This window comes from Lathyrus oleraceus, chromosome 3 (genome assembly GCF_024323335.1).
Source record: "Lathyrus oleraceus cultivar Zhongwan6 chromosome 3, CAAS_Psat_ZW6_1.0, whole genome shotgun sequence".
NCBI classification, from domain to species: domain Eukaryota; kingdom Viridiplantae; phylum Streptophyta; class Magnoliopsida; order Fabales; family Fabaceae; genus Lathyrus; species Lathyrus oleraceus.
The window spans coordinates 307,461,447-307,478,761 of NC_066581.1; the positions used below are offsets into that span (position 1 = coordinate 307,461,447).

Here is a 17,315-nt window from a genome sequence, read left to right on the forward strand (position 1 = left end):
GCTAAACCTCTCGCCTTCAACAATCATCCCTACATTCATATAATCAACATCACTAACAACAATTAAATTCAGAATTTTTCAGAGTTGATTCTTGAAGAGGAGGAGTTCATAATAGAAGTAGAAGATTAAAGAGTCCAAGTAGAATACCTATGGGTTTCACTTCATCACCTTCGAATTTCAACAAGTTCCAAGACAATCCTCCGTCTTGCATGTCGGTGAATTTTCCTCTTTGCTTGGTTGTTGAATTTCTGATACCACAATGTAGCTTATATATTGGAGAATCAAAACCCCAAGGTTTGGTGGTTTAATTCTCCTCCATATCCATTTAATTTTAGATTTTATGCTTAGGGTTCTTGACTTTAATGGATCAATTTTCAGAATTGATTAAGTTATAGTTAAAATGGACGGGGGATTATGATAGAAGAGGTTGAGAGGAGTAAGAAAATTGTGCCTTTTCTTGATTTCGACCAACTCCGCTGCCTCCGACGCAGTGGTGCTGGATCTCTGTGGGTAGTTCCTTTTTGACATGAAAATTGGAAGTTGATGTGTAGAGAAGACAAAAGGAGTTTGTTGAATTTTTGCACTTCCCTTTGCAAATTTTGTTGGGCTTAACCATTAAGCCCAATAGTTTGCTTTCCACACCCCTGCTTTGCTTAATAACATACTTGCTGAATCCAACTACACTTCTTGGTATTTGGGCTTATTCTGTTGGGCCCATAGCCCCTATTGCTGAATTTTGCACTTTATATTCAGGGTCTGCACCCCCTTGGCCCAACTTTCTAATTACCATTTTAATTACATTTTATTCCATTTTATTTTGTGTTGACATTTTTGGTAATTGTTTTCTTAGCATTTTAATTAGGCTTAATCAGACTTTAGATTTTAATTAGAGTTTAGGACTTTATTAGATTTTTGTATAATTTTCTAATTGGTTTTTGATATAGTTTTAATTAGATTAGAAATTTGAAAATAATTAGATTTTAGTTAATTTTAAACATTAGGTTAAAATAGATTTTAGGATTTAAACAATTTCTAGGTTCTAATTAGACTTTAATTAGGAATAAATTTAATTCAATGTCAATATTTTTGTGAATTGACCATTTTACCCCTTAGGGGTTATTTTGTTTCTTTTAACCACATAATTGCATGTTCCCTTAGGGATTTTGACATAGATTTTTAATCAAACCATGACTAACTATAACATGATCCCTTAGATTAGTTTGATTAATTCTAACCATTAAATTATGTTCTAACCTAGTTTTCAAATTAAATTAAACCCTCCGATTTAAATTGATCAAAAGCAATTTTGATCAATTAAATCCTTTGAACCAGTATAATTCCACAGTCTAAATTGAGTGACCAAAAGACCCTTGGTCACGTAATAATACTTTTCCTGTAAGCTGTGGAGCTCGAAGCCTCAAGTCAGATTCTCAAACAAGGCGTCCTCAGTCATACCAAGCAACGAATTAGACAAGATAAATCAAAGGTCAAAACTTGGTAAAAATGAATCAAATTGTACGATATGAGCTTTAAGTAATAAGGAATGATGAGACAGAGTTTCTCCCATCCTTGTCTAGAGAGACTTTGCGTACGAGGCGTAGGCCCTAGCTATTCAAAGCGTTCGCCCTTATTCATAGACTTTAGTCCAATACGAATCAAATAAACTACCAAGTCTTCTTCACGCAAAACAACATCAACACAAGGATCAACAATGAAGATTCTTCTCCAACAACTTGTCAGTTATAAGAAGTATCATACATCATGAGCCCTAAGTAATAAGGAGTGATGAGACGGAGTTTCTCCTATCCTTGTCTAGAACGACTTTGCGTACGGGGCGTAGGCCCCAGCTATTCAGATCATTCACCCTTATTCATAGACTTTAGTTTGATTCTTACCAATCGACTGTCAAGTCTCTTATTAATTCATCCTCCATTCTAATCATTTCAACTAATCATTCAATCATATTCTTTTGCATCCTCAATCACCTTGCTTTCAACCCTAGTGGGCTGAACTACGAAAGCTCTGATTTCCTTATTGCACTATAAGGATACGTAGGCAGGAGAACCCAGTTTTTTCGCGAGCTACCCAATTTATTAATCAATCATTCTTCATTCATGCAATCAATACCATCTTTTTGAGATAAATTATACTTCTCCTTGGAGTCCTTGTACATCCTTTTAGGACGATATAGCGGCAGTCCACCTCATCAATTGAGAGTTGTTTGGGACTATGCCCAAACACTTAATTCAGTCTTTGTTTTGGGCTTTACCCTATAACGACAACCTTGCTATCCCACGTACTGGTAAACGCCTACCTTGCTCTTCGATTCAGAGTCTATCTCTTTCTTGGATCTGAGATACTATTCTTCTTTGATCTTGAACCGTTTGTTCCCCATCCAGTGATATATTATTCCTTGTACACAATAATACTTTTTCTTGGGCCCCGCCTATACCCTTTTAGGACGATATAGCGGTAGTCCGTCTTGCGAATCAAGAGTTGTTTGGGATTGTGCCCAAACACTTAATTCAGTCTTTGTTTTTGGCTTTACCCTATAGCAGAAGCCATGCTAGCCCACATACTTGTAAATGCTTATTTACTCTTTGATTCAAAGTTCCATTCATTTGTGGATTCCCTTGATACCATTATGTTGGTACAAGTTATACTTTTCATCACCCATATCTCTCTCTTTGTTCTCGTGGTTCCATAAACTACAATTGCTCTGACTTTCTCATTGCACGATGAGAATACGTAGACACGGGGATGCAAATCCTTGGCAAACATACTTCTAATTATTCCTCATCCGCCTTAGAGAATCACTCATATCTTTCACAATCCATTATCTACCTTCAATCATAAATCATTCGTCCAGTGGCATATCATTCCTTTGAGATTAGAAATAAAGCTTTCTTTGGAATTCCATATACACCCTTTTAGGACGCCTAGTGAAAAGTCCGCATTTTTACCCAGAGTTGTTTGGGACTGTGCCCAAACACTTAATTCAATCTTTATTTTTGGCTAAATACCCTATAGTGGCAGCCATGCTAGTCCATGTATCGGTTAAAGCTATTTCCCTCTATGGTACAAATCCCATTTTCCTTATGGATTTCAATACACTTTCACCTTTCGGTTTTAAACAATACTTCTTCAGTCATTTATCTCCAAATATTCAATTTTGTGACCTTGGTCACTTCATTCCATCCATTTCCATGATGCATCATATTCTACCTTCCTTCACTCCATGTGATATATTAGTTATCTTTGAGCCAAATACACTACCTCTTTGTGCTCCTTCTCACGTCTCCTTATGAACTAAGAGATGTTTGGGACTGTGCCCAAACACCTATTTCTTCGTCTCTTCGGCATTACCTTATAGCGGCAGCCATGCTAGCCCACGTACTGGTAGTAGCCACCTTACTCTTAGGTTCATCTTTTCATCCTTATTGGAGTTCAAAACCATTATCCTTTAGTTCAGACCATACCTTTGATCACACTTCTTTTCACCTCCCACCACTAGTTCTTCAAACTACGGAGCTCTGAATTCCTCATTGCACTATGAGGATACGTAGGCATGAGGGCCCCAATCCTCACCGAGCACTTTATCTATTTCCTTTCTTTTTCCCCATTCTTTTGCGAGTAATCTTTAGATATCACACCTATTCGAGCGAGAACAATCAAAATGGTTTCCATGGAGTACCATGGATGTTTGGGGTGTTAATACCTTCCCCTTGTATAACCGACTTCCTTGCCCAACATATCTCTTTCCCCGGGATTTTATCGATGTTTTCCCTTTCCTTCAAAAATAAATAAAGATCGATGTCAACTCTGTTGTATGTTCGAGTGTGCGATACATTCAGATATATTTCCGCTAACTTCATATCTCTCAACCAAATGAAAGAGTCATCAACCTCCTAGACTAAATGCATCCCCTGTAGAAGCAAAGTCAGATCTACAAATTAAGATTAACCATAGTTTGAAAGGTTGCCAATAGATATACGAAGATTCCAAATCCATCAACTAAAGTTCCAAGATCTCATATGAGAGACTTTATCTTCTACACATACTGCATTAGAAAAAAAAAAGAAGGAAAAAGGGTGCTAAAAGGTTCACATCTAAGCTACAAAGATTTCCAAAACATGATAGAATTTTTCTGAATAATGCTCGAAAACCAATTAACACTATATTAAAAGAATATTATAAATAAAATTTTATTTAATTATCCTTATCAACTATAGATGTATTCTTATTATCATTAATACAAAGTGATAAAATAAAAAACAAAAAATATTAATTAGAGGATACAATTAGAAATTAAAAATTAAAATTGCATTGGAAACTTAAAGTGACATTTATTTTATGGTAATTTTTTTTTCAAACATTACACTTATTCTGGGATAGAGAGTAGTCTATTTACAAAATTATATTTTCTACTTTAAATTCAAACAATTTTTTTTTATATTTTTATATTTAAAATTAATGATATATTTATTTTTAAATGATATATCAAAGCATAAGAAATTATTATATACAAAAATTTTATATATGTTGTATCAATAGAATAAAAATATAAGACGATTATGATTGATAAATACACAAATTTCTTCTGAAGAACAAAAATTTCTCATTCATGAATTAAAAATATCACCAAAAGAATGTGAATTAATGTTCAAAATTTATTTGTTCAAAAATTTATTCAAACTTTATTAATTATTTATTTGTAGTTCATTGCATAATTTATTTAAAATAATAATACTTTTTAGTATTTTGTCTCTCTTACATATTGTTTTTTTGTCAAAAAAAATTTATATATTAATATTACTCTTCATATTACTTGACCCGTGTGAACACAGGTGTTGTGATTCCCTTAATTGTTTAAATTTTAGAAAAATAACAACTATAATATCATATCAATTTTTAGATATTATAAATAACTTTAATTTCAATTTCGATTCCATTAATCGATATATTTTATATTTAATACCAATTATAAAATCATATTAGTATTATTGTCAAATGAATCTATCATTTTATGCTTTATAACATAAATATATAATAAATGCCTAAGCCTACATCATTTCCACCGTCACATATCCATCAATTAAATAGAATTTAATTTTTGTTTTTCATATTTTTTATATTTAGTTTATAAACCATATTCTTAAAATAATCTATCAAATAAGTTTTGTGATACATACTTTTTAAAATCATTAGTTATTGTGTGAAAAATACGTCTTAAATATTTATTTTTATTTTTATTTATAAAATCTAAAAAATATAACATAATCAAACAACCTCATTATCTAATATTAATTTATATGTTTGACATGTATGTTTTCTAGCATAAAACTTATAAACTCATATGACAATAAAAAATTTATTTTATATATTTTCTATGAATCAAGACAACTTAAAATATAAATGCCCTCCGGGCCGAGACTACTTGATTTTCTATTATTTTATTTATTTTTTCTATTAAAATAGACATGCCCTACGGACTGAGATTACTTAATTTGTATATCTTTTATGAATTTTCTTATCCATTACTATATTATATTTATTTACTATTTATAAAGATATTTTTGCGATCCATGGGAATCCACGTGTAGATGACTATTTAATTATTTCATTAATTTTTTAAATTAAAATATACATTTCTGACGGGGAAAGACTACTTAATTTATATATCTTTTATATATATTTCTTAACCATCACTATACGATATTTATTTACTATTAATATTATGTTAGTGCAAAGATAACAGCGGTATAAGATTCAATATGCCAGCGTGTTATTGCAAAATTACATCTATGTAAAATTCAATTAATAATAGATTGACATTGGAATGACCCTATATTATTGTTCATAATAAGTAACCGATTTTAATTTATAGAGTTTGGATCTCAATTAAATCAAATCAAATCAAATAATAAATATACTATTTAAATTTTAAAAATATTCTTATCTATATGGCGGGTAAATATCAATAATAATAATAACAATAATAATAATTAATTGGTAGGTAAATTAACAATAATATTAAATTACTCAATTAATATTAATCAACTATATTAAATAGTTATTTTTATTTACTGTAAACAGTTTTATTGCTTTTGATTTTAATACATTTTTATTATAATTCGGTATACAGAATGTACGTATTTACTATAATTATTCTGTTGAAAGGATAAAATATGTTAGTGCAAAGATAACAGCGGTATAAGATTCAATATGCCAGCGTGTTATTGCAAAATTACATCTATGTAAAATTCAATTAATAATAGATTGACATTGGAATGACCCTATATTATTGTTCATAACAAGTAACCGATTTTAATTTATAGAGTTTGGATCTCAATTAAATCAAATCAAATCAAATAATAAATATACTATTTAAATTTTAAAAATATTCTTATCATATATGACGGGTAAATATCAATAATAATAATAACAATAATAATAATTAATTGGTAGGTAAATTAACAATAATATTAAATTACTCAATTAATATTAATCAACTATATTAAATAGTTATTTTTATTTACTGTAAACAGTTTTATTGCTTTTGATTTTAATACATTTTTATTATAATTCGGTATACAGAATGTACGTATTTACTATAATTATTCTGTTGAAAGGATAAAATATGTTAGTGCAAAGATAACAACGGTATAAGATTCAATATGCGAGCGTGTTATTGCAAAATTACATCTATGTAAAATTCAATTAATAATAGATTGACATTGGAATGACCCTATATTATTGTTCATAATAAGTAACCGATTTTAATTTATAGAGTTTGGATCTCAATTAAATCAAATCAAATCAAATAATAAATATACTATTTAAATTTTAAAAATATTCTTATCTATATGGCGGGTAAATATCAATAATAATAATAACAATAATAATAATTAATTGGTAGGTAAATTAACAATAATATTAAATTACTCAATTAATATTAATCAACTATATTAAATAGTTATTTTTAATTTAAAGTTATAATTTAATAACATATAATTATACAATCAAAACGATGTTATATATGTGTAACATCAAAGGTTGGATCCTTTTCAGCATTTTGCCACACACCTCTATCAAATTTATATACTCTTTTTTTTCCAGGTTATTAGGTTTGTAATTTTATAGTCATCTAAATTTGCAGTTACATTAATTTTTGAATTTTTTTTCAGTGAAAATGAGTAGAAATGTTGATTCTGTGAAAGATATCAATGACTCAAAAGAAACTTGGTGTCTTGCTGTTCGAATAATGGATGTTTGGAGTGTTGTGAATAATAAGGGTATTGAACATTTGGAGATGATTGTTATGGATTCCTTGGTAAATTGCTTTTCTTTTTTTAAGTATAGATTTTTGTATGATAGTTAGTAATTACAACAAAATGCTTTTTTGTATAACATATAAAAAGAAGATTATTTTCATTTTGTTAGGGTGATCGGATTCAGGTCCTTATTCGTCATGACCATTTACTGAAATGGAAAGAGGTCATTAAGGAGAATATGACCTGCATTATAAACAATGGCAGTGTCTATAACAATGATTTTCAGTGGAAGGTATGTCATCATTCAAAAAAATTTGTGTTTCTTGGTGGTACCACAATGAAGGCAATCGAACTTCAAAATATTCCACCTAAAAGATATTTCTTTAAAGATTTTGGTGAGATACTTCAAGGCAAATGCAAAACCGATAGACTGGAAGGTAATTTAAATTCTATTATAACTTATATAACTTATATATTTGCAAACACATTCAATAATGAATCTTACTTTAATGTAGATATTATTGGTGCTGTTAGTGAGATAAACCATATCCAATCCAACACTCCGGGGAAGAAAGTTGTTGTTTCTGTTGTGCTGAAAGATTTGAAGTAATGCGCATTGTTTTCATAACTTATGTGTTTGATAAATTTATATATTTTGCATCACTGAATCCCATCATATAATATTGTTTATTTATATTGCAAAACAGGGGTAATTGCATAAATTGCAATTTATGGGAAATCTATGGATCAAAATTTTTGGCTTACTACAATGATCCTAAAAACAATGGAGCTATTGTAATTCTGCTCACTCATGCAATGGTAAAAGATGGCCAAGGTATTACACTATCAGACTTTATAAATACATAACTGATTTGTATTTTTCATTATACGTTCAATAATTTTTATATTAATTATACAATTTACAGTGTCAAATGCATGGAGTGGTTCCAAATTGTTGATAAATGAAGACATCCCTGAAATTCAAGATTTTATGTCTAAGTATGGATTTTATTTATTTATTTATATTCAGATTATTATACATAATTTTTAATTTCAAAAACAATCTTATTTCTATAGGTTGCCTACTAATGAACAGAAGGAGAAGCCTACTCAATCTGCAAAATCTCTTTCTAATTGGTCTGGTGGTTCTCAGTATTCGCCAGTAGAAAGGTTTGTTCATAATGCGAAATGTATGTCCTTAAGTCAGTTCTGCAAAATCAAACATGTAAGTTGAATACTATAGAGCCGAATTTATCTTTACTATTACAATTATATTGTTTGCTTTTTGAAATTAATATCATTTTTTATTTGCTTTTAGGAAACTTTATGTGTTACTGTAGCAACCACATTGAAATTTGCTGTCTCAAAGTATGGATGGTTTTATTATGGCTGCACAAGGTGTTCTTCGAAGGCACCTAATCCTGAAAAAGCTTATGAATGTTCATGTGGGCAAAAAGTCGAACAACCTATACCAAGGTACATATAATCTAGATGAATTGCAAATAAATTTGGTAATGGATTTGTTATTAATCATATTATTTTCTTCGTTTAAAATACTATAGGTACAAGATTGAGATATATGTTAGCAATGGTGAATCAAAATATCGATTTGTATTCTGGGATTCCGAATGTGCTGCTATACTTGGAATGACTGCTGAATTTATGCATAACTCTATGGTGGAGGTACATTGTTATACATAAGTTAAAATGTTAATAGTTTATCGAGTTGTAAAGTTTAGATTATCACTCATGGTTGATATTTTATTTTTCCATTAGAATGGAGAAGATGATCCAATGGTTTATCCTGATGAGCTTGAAATGCTGTTGAATAAGAAAATGACTTTTAGAGTTAAGGTGCAGCCAACGTTTTCCCAAGCGTCTGTTTGGAAGCTTTGTGATGATGAAGCCTTTGTTAAAGAGATTGAAAATGACTACATAGTAGAAGACGTATAATATTCACTTAATTCATGTATTATTTAAACATTTAACAAGTATAATAAATATTCGATGTTTCAATGTGCAGAATCAGTCTAAAACTGAATATGCAAAGTTGGTCCCTAACAAAGAAAATTTGGAAACTTCCGCAGTAAGTATCTTCATTTGTTAACATAATAATTTTCTATGATAAATATTGTATTATTATAATTCATTTTATATCTGACAATTAATTTTTTATATTGCAAGCAAACATTATCTGCATCTGGTGAAAATGATCCAGAATCAATCATTCTAATGACTCCGGCTAAGGATGTTGTAATTGCTGACAAGGGTGAAGAAGTTGATTTTGAAGCGTCTGGCGCTACGCAATTATCAGGCACCAAACCATCCAAGAAATTAAAGATAGAACCATCTTCTTAATTAGAATTTTCGGAAATTTGATATTGAAATATATTTTATGAACTTTTTAGCACCAGAATGAGTTTAAGTATGAAGTTGTTAAGAACATGATATGTTTTGGTTGTAGGATGTGTTCTTACTTTTTTGAAGTGTTTATTTTGTGGGATTACAATTGACATTTATATTTCATGTATGGTTTAAAGGATGATAATGAGTATTTAATTCATGTATGTGAAATTATTCAAAATCCTATGTTGTTATGTTGAACATTGTGTTTTGTGTGTTCTTTCAACTACAAAATTTATATGAGTATCATATCTTCAAATGTTAATAAGTATTTTAGATTGATAACAAAATACGTTGTCATCTTATGAAATATGTGTATACGACTAAATTATTAATAGATTATTGCATGTCATGTTTGGTTTCAACATGCCTAATGGTGTTAGAAATTAAAAAAACAATTACATAAAAATTTATTATGAAATCCTTCAAAACTAATTATAGAAAACACATAGAAACACATTTTTTTACAATTTTTTTCAAAGTCTAATACATATGTTAAAATTGCAGGTAGTTCAGAAATGTTGGAGCAATGTTTGAATCTTGCATTCAACTGAATTAAGGATTTATAAAAAAAACAAGGTATAATTATCATATACAGTGAATTGTCTTTTGATTGGTAATGGAAAATCTACATTGTTTGTTTGAAATGATTAAGTTAAGCATGCAACTATACTTTTTACCAATCTCACGTCATCATATATAGTATTATAACTCAACATATTTAAATTATTTATTTGTCAAAATATAGTTGGGGGTTGAAATGAATAATTATGTCCACTGCCTCCTTTCTATTGGCTAGGTCAGTGGAGTATTAAAATAATTCAGCCGTAAGATAATTAATGTTATGCATGATTTGTAATAAATCAATAAGAATATCAATTCTTTATATATTTAGTTGTACAAGAAAATGATTGTAAATAATTAAAGTGGGCTAAGAAAATGGGCCCCACTAAATCCCACTATATATTATATAAAATATAATTAAAAATTTGATTCAAATATATCAAAATACATTAAAAGAGAGTTTTTCATTGGGTAAGGTGATGTATGATATGAGTAATTTCCAATGGGTGAATTATTTTATGGATTTGGGATAAAAAGAGAATTTTGAAATCTTGAATTATGGTGTGGATTTGGAATAAGAGGTGAATTTCCAAAATATGGAGTGTTTTGTTGATTTGGGATACAAAGAGGACTTCCATCATTTTGCATAAAATTGGAGCATGTGTTATGTTGATTGAGGTTCATTTTCAAATGAAATGTGTACACAAAAAAATTAAAATTAAATAAAATAAATTGGTCAAATTTAGACTAGATATGAGTGAAAAATGTGATAAAATAAATTACCTATTTATACTACTAAAAAATATTACCGTTATTTTATTGTTGTTGCAATCTTATCATTCCAAAATGAAATCAATATCCTGAAATCAAATTAGTTATTATTGTAGTTTTTAAGGTTGCAGGTTTTGAATCATCACTTCCTAAAAGGTTGCGGGCATGTTTTGTATAAACCCAGTTTTTTAAGGACCAAAGAATTGTACGAAGTTAAATCATTTTTGTTGCTGGACTTATTTCTCACAATTTTAACTAAAATTGTGAACATTTTGTTTCAATATCTTTTGTTGCATTAAACCTTACTGTATCAATTGCAATTAATTTCAACATTTGGTAGTATTCATTACTATATTTTAAAACAAATGAGGTTCTGGTATTTCTTTTACATGGTTTATGTATTTTGGTTAAATAATCATTTATTATGAAGATTAATATTTGCGCTTTTATACCTCAAATTAGTAACGGATTGGAAAATTTCATCCATTACTAAATAAATATATTTTTATTTCTTATATCCAAAATCTCAATGGTAAATGGAATGTTTATTCATAACATTAACAATGGAATGTTTATTATATATCAATATATCAATAAATTGTAAAAATATTTTTGTATTATATTTTTTGATTATTTCCTTAATATAGTATACAAAAAAATTAAGCAAATTATATTACTATAAATTAATAATGTTTTACTTTATTATGTTCCAAACTGGAAAAAGTTATTTGTGAAAATTTTTTGAACCCATTTATTGATCATTTAACATCCATTACATTAAAAAAAATTCTTATGCAATAAATTTGTGTACGTTGATCCAACTATATATATATATATATATATATAAACAAAAAAATATATTATATTTTAATTTTTTAAAAATAAATTATTGCACTTGCGCGACCCGTGCGAACGCACGGGTCCTTTACTAGTTCTTATTATCATTAATACAAAGTGATAAAATAAAAAACAAAAAATATTAATTAGAGGATACAATTAGAAATTAAAAATTAAAATTGCATTGGAAACTTAAAGTGACATTTATTTTATGATAATTTTTTTTCAAACATTACACTTATTCTGGGATAGAGAGAGTAGTCTATTTACAAAATTATATTTTCTACTTTAAATTCAAACAATTTTTTTTTATATTTTTATATTTAAAATTAATGATATATTTATTTTTAAATGATATATCAAAGCATAAGAAATTATTATATACAAAAATTTTAGATATGTTGTATTAATAGAATAAAAATATAAGTTAGAAAATAGATATTTAATCATTTTTTAGTGAAAAAAATAAGATCAAAATTGTTAACTTTTTAAAATAAAAAACAATGTTATAATTAGATAAAATATAAAATTATAATTATAATTAAATTTATTACTTTATTAGTGTCTAAATAAGCATTCTTTATATATATAAGTGATGGAAGCTTGGATGATGACTTTACATTACTGGCTCCAATTTTTCTCTCAAATGTCAAGAGCTTCGGAGACATTTGAGTGCCAAGGAACTTTTGTCAATCTAAGGAACCAATGCCACAACGTGTATGCAAATGGAAAGGAGAAGAAAAGATGGTTAAATGGCTCTTCTTGCAAGTTGAAAAACTGCACCAAGAGGGCTTATGGAAACCTCTCTTGCACAAATTTTCTTCAGTTGGAATTTTATTGTGGCAAAGCCTCCTAACTGTGAATGCTTTGGATGGAGGCAGGTCAATATTCCATAAGTTATTGTTCCATGATTGAATATGTATTGAAATTTTTTGTTAGATACGTGTCTTTAAGTGACATATCTCCATTAGTGGATTGAGGCCAAATTTGAGTGTCATCCCTAAGATCCAAAGGAAGAGTGATTTGAAGGACTTGAGCTGGGAGGTTAGGCACCAACTGAATGATGTGGTTTGGGAAATTCCAGACCTCTTGGTGATGAAAATTAGCTACATGGATGCTTGTGTTTATAGAAGACTGGGGCTGGGCATTATGGATAAGAGAAGGGCCAATCCAAGCATCCATCCATGTTGGTAGTAAAGACATTAACAATGATGACTTTAGAATTTTCGATCACCAAATCAAACTCTTTTTTTTGTACTACTCTAGATGAATGAGGAAATGTGATGAGAAATTGACTTGCAGTTCTTCAAAAATATAACTTTTAGTAGCATGACCCATGGCTCTTTAGAGATAAGAATGTCCCAACATAATTTCAGGTTTAAGGAAACATTAAGGTGGCCACAGATCTGAGACCAAGACCACCTTGGTTAGGAGGACTACCAACCTCCCCCCTGAAAGTGTGACCAATTTATCTTTCATGATGTTCCCTGACCAGATGAAGTTCCTACTTCACTTCTCAATCTCCTTAATTAAAGAGACAAACAATAGTAAGTTGAGAAACTATGAACCATCATTGCTTGAATTGTGGCCTTCACCAGTTGAAATCTTCCTGCAAAAGTAAGTAGGGATGACTTCCAAGTGGCCATCTTGGCTTTTATTCTATCCATAATAGGCCTAAAATAAGAAGCATTTGGCATACCTTTGAAAATTGGTACCCCATATAGGAGAAGGGAAGAGTACATATCTTGAACCCAAACATATTAGATATGTGATGCAATCTAGACCTAGTCATGGAACCAACATACAAATAGAATTTGGAAGGATTAACTTGTTTCCCTGAGGCTTTAGCATATCTTTGGAATAATTTTATAAGGGCCCTGATAGAAGCTTTTTCACCTTTGTAGAAGATCATTACATCATCAGCAAACAAGCAGTGAGAAGGAACCTCAAAGCCCCTAATACAAGGAATGGACTTCACTTTCCCATGAGCAACCAACATTGAAATGCTTCTACTAAGAACCTCCTCTACAATACAAAAGATCATAGGTAAGAGAGGGTCACCCTGCCTGACCCCTCTCTCACAGTTGAAAAAAATCTTTAAGCTTTCCATTGAAAGAAATAAAATTCCTTGCAGATTCAAGAATGGCTCAGATATACTTCTTGGATTTGTCATTGAAACCAAAAGCCTTGAGTACCTGCATAAGAAAACCCAATTAAGATAACCAAAGATTTTGTGATGTATAGTTTCATGGAAATATTGCCTCCATAGGTTTTCTTGTGGAGCAAATTAATAGCCTCAAATGTGAGCCTACACAGTCTCTGATGCATCTGCCCTTAACAAATCCCTTTTACTTCTTAGATATGATTAAAGGCATGATTGGGTCCATTCTATCAGCTAAAAATTTTAAAATAATTTTGAATGCGAAGTTGGCAAGGGAAATAGGTTGGAAGAGCTTTATGGAGTTTCCATTGGAGGTTTTTGGAAGAAGAATGAAAGTGTTTACATTATAGTTTGGAAGAATCCAAGATGTATTAAAAGATTGAGCCACAAATGCAATGACATCTGAATGATTTACATACCAATAATTATGGAAGAAGGAGACACCAAATCCATTAAGACTAGAAGGTCCATCATTGTTAAGGCTGGACACTGCTTCCTTGATTTCAAGATTGCTAGGGATTCTAGTAAGCATTATGTTGGTTTCTTCATTGATGAGGCAATGGATGCAAGATTTGATGAGATCTTGACCATGCATAGTTTTACGAGAATCAATGAACAAGGATTTAAAGTAATTAACCACATGTTCTCCATACACTTCTTGGGCCAGTGATGAGAAAACCTTCAATTTTGAGAGCAAAAATAAAATTGGTAGCCTGTTTAATCTTAACCATGCTATGAAAAAATATAGTATTTCTATCCCCCTCTAAAAGCCAGTTGACTCTAGAATTTTCCTTCCAAAACAAACTTTCCTTATAAAAGGCCATTTCCAAGTTAGTCATGCAACCATTTCAATATTTCTCACCTCATAAAAGTGGATTTCATCTTGGATCATTCACTGAACTTGGTTCAACTTTTGCTCTACTTTCATTACCATTAAGTGCATATTACCAAAAGTGTTATGATTCCAGCTCTTGAGATTATTCTTAAAGATTTGTAGCTTCTCAGAAAGGATAAATATAAGGCAACCATGAAACTTGACATTCTAACCACTTCCAAACATTTTGGGTGAGTGCCCCACGTCTGAAGGAATTTGAATGAGGGTGAATAGGTAGTTGTGGTGAAAATAAAGTCTAGCATTAGGGGATGATGGTCTGACCTAACTTTAGGCAGAGTGATGCAAGAGGTTTTGGTACTAGAGTATAGCCAATTCATGTTGCAAATGGCCCTATCTAGTCTTTTAGGGGTGTGAGCAACTCCAATTCTACCATTAGACCCGGTATAAAAGGCTCTCACTGTAGGAAACTGAAGCATCTCATTGGAGTCAGACTAGTCTAGAAATTATTTCATAGGAAGCTTAGCAGGATTGGAGGATCCTTTGCGTTCATGAGCTCCTAGGATCATAGTTTAGTCACCTACCAGACACCAAGGGAATTTGTGAGTGATGAGAATGTTGGCTAAGTCTTCCCAATTATACCTTCATCTTATGGAGTTGGTTGAAGCATAGATGTCTACCAACCCAAAAACTTTATTATCTACCATGATGGAAAAAACTATGGTCTGGTTGCTGAAATATTAAACTTGATTTGGGCCTAATTTTATTATTTGATTTTGGACTTAGTTATTTGGGCTTAGTTTATATTGGATAATGTTTCTAGAAAAGTCTTGTAGTATTTAGAGTATCTAGATATTTCTTAAGATTGTAATATTTTCTAGAATACTCTTTGAATATCTAGAGTTGAGAACTCTCTAGAATTAATGTGTCTAGAGTTCTCCTTAGAGTACTATAAATAGAGATGTAATCCTACACTTTTGAATCAAGCAAAAAATACAAAGTTCTCTCTTCCATAAATAATTCTCCCACTTACCAAGTTTTTATTCAAGCCTCTAATATTCCCACACACTCTTCCTAAACACAAAAGGGTCTATTTCCAACAAAGTGGTATCAGAGCTTCAAGGTCCAAAAAAAATGGCGAATGGAGGTTTCCCTTTTCAAATGCCAATGCTCACAAAGAACAACTATGACAATTGGAGTATCAAGATGAAGGCGCTACTAGGAGCTCAAGATGTGTGGGATATCGTTGAGAAAGGCTTCAATGAGCAAGATGAAGCCTCGCTAAGCCAAGGTGTAAAGGAGACATTGAGGGAGTCAAGAAAGAGAGACAAGAAAGCTCTCTTCCTCATTTATCAATCGGTGGATGAAGATACATTTGAGAAGATCTCCAACGCAACGACGGCCAAAGAAGCATGGGACAAACTTCAAACTTGCAACAAAGGAGTGGAACAGGTGAAAAAGATTCGTCTTCAAACTCTTAGAGGTGATTTTGAACGTTTATTTATGGAAGAGTCCGAGTCAATTTCTGATTATTTTTCTCGAGTATTAGCCGTAGTCAATCAACTTAAAAGAAATGGTGAAGATGTTGATGAGGTAAAAGTCATGGAGAAAATACTTCGCACTTTAAATCCAAGTTTTGACTTCATTGTTACCAACATTGAAGAAAACAAGGATTTAAAGACCATGACTATTGAGCAACTCATGGGTTCCTTACAAGCATACGAAGAAAAACAAAAGAGAAAAATTAAACAAAAGGAGGCCATGGAGCAACTACTACAACTCAACATAAAGGAAGCAAATTATGCGAATTACAAGAGCCAAAGAGGACGAGGTCGTGGCCAAGATCGTGGGCGTGGGTGAGGACATGGAGGAGAAGGAAGAGGCAGTTACAACAACTACTCTAATAATGGAGAAAGAAGTTGGAATCCACAAGCAACAAGAGGTCGTGGAAGAGGAAATTCATGGTCGAGGTGTGACAAATCACAAATCAAGTGCTTCAACTGCAACAAGATCGGTCACTATGCATCTGAGTGTAGATTCTCGAAGAAAGTTGTGGAGAAAGCTAACTTTGTAGAAGAAAAAGGCAGAGAAGAAGAAACTTTGTTGCTCGCGTGCCAAAACCAAGTTGAAGAGAAAAGAAACAAATGGTACCTCGACACTGGCGCAAGCAATCACATGTGTGGCGATCGAAGCATGTTCGTAGAGATCAATGAAGCGACAACTGGCAATGTCTCATTTGGAGATGACTCAAAGATACCGGTCAAAGGCAAAGGTAAAATTCTTATACGCTTAAAGAATGGGAGTCATCAATTCATATCCAATGTCTATTATGTTCCTAACATGAAGAATAATATTTTGAGCTTGGGACAATTATTAGAGAAAGGCTATGACATCCACTTGAAAGAACATAGTCTTTTCTTAAGAGATTGTAGACATAACTTGATTGCTAAGGCGCCTATGTCAAATAATAGAA

General features: G+C 30.9%; 1 protein-coding gene across 1 annotated transcript; it reads left to right on the top strand.

Annotated features, from left to right (window-relative positions):
- Nucleotides 1-15,976: 15,976 nt before the first annotated feature.
- On the top strand, nucleotides 15,977-16,702 carry LOC127130999 (uncharacterized). Its single transcript, XM_051059949.1, has one exon. It carries the CDS (start codon nucleotides 15,977-15,979, stop codon nucleotides 16,700-16,702), a length of 726 nt encoding a protein of 241 aa, XP_050915906.1.
- Nucleotides 16,703-17,315: the final 613 nt, after the last annotated feature.

Excerpts from the sequence above, each read along its gene's own strand:
- LOC127130999 (XM_051059949.1), top strand. The coding sequence starts at position 15,977 with ATGGCGAATGGAGGTTTCCCTTTTCAAATGCCAATGCTCACAAAGAAC.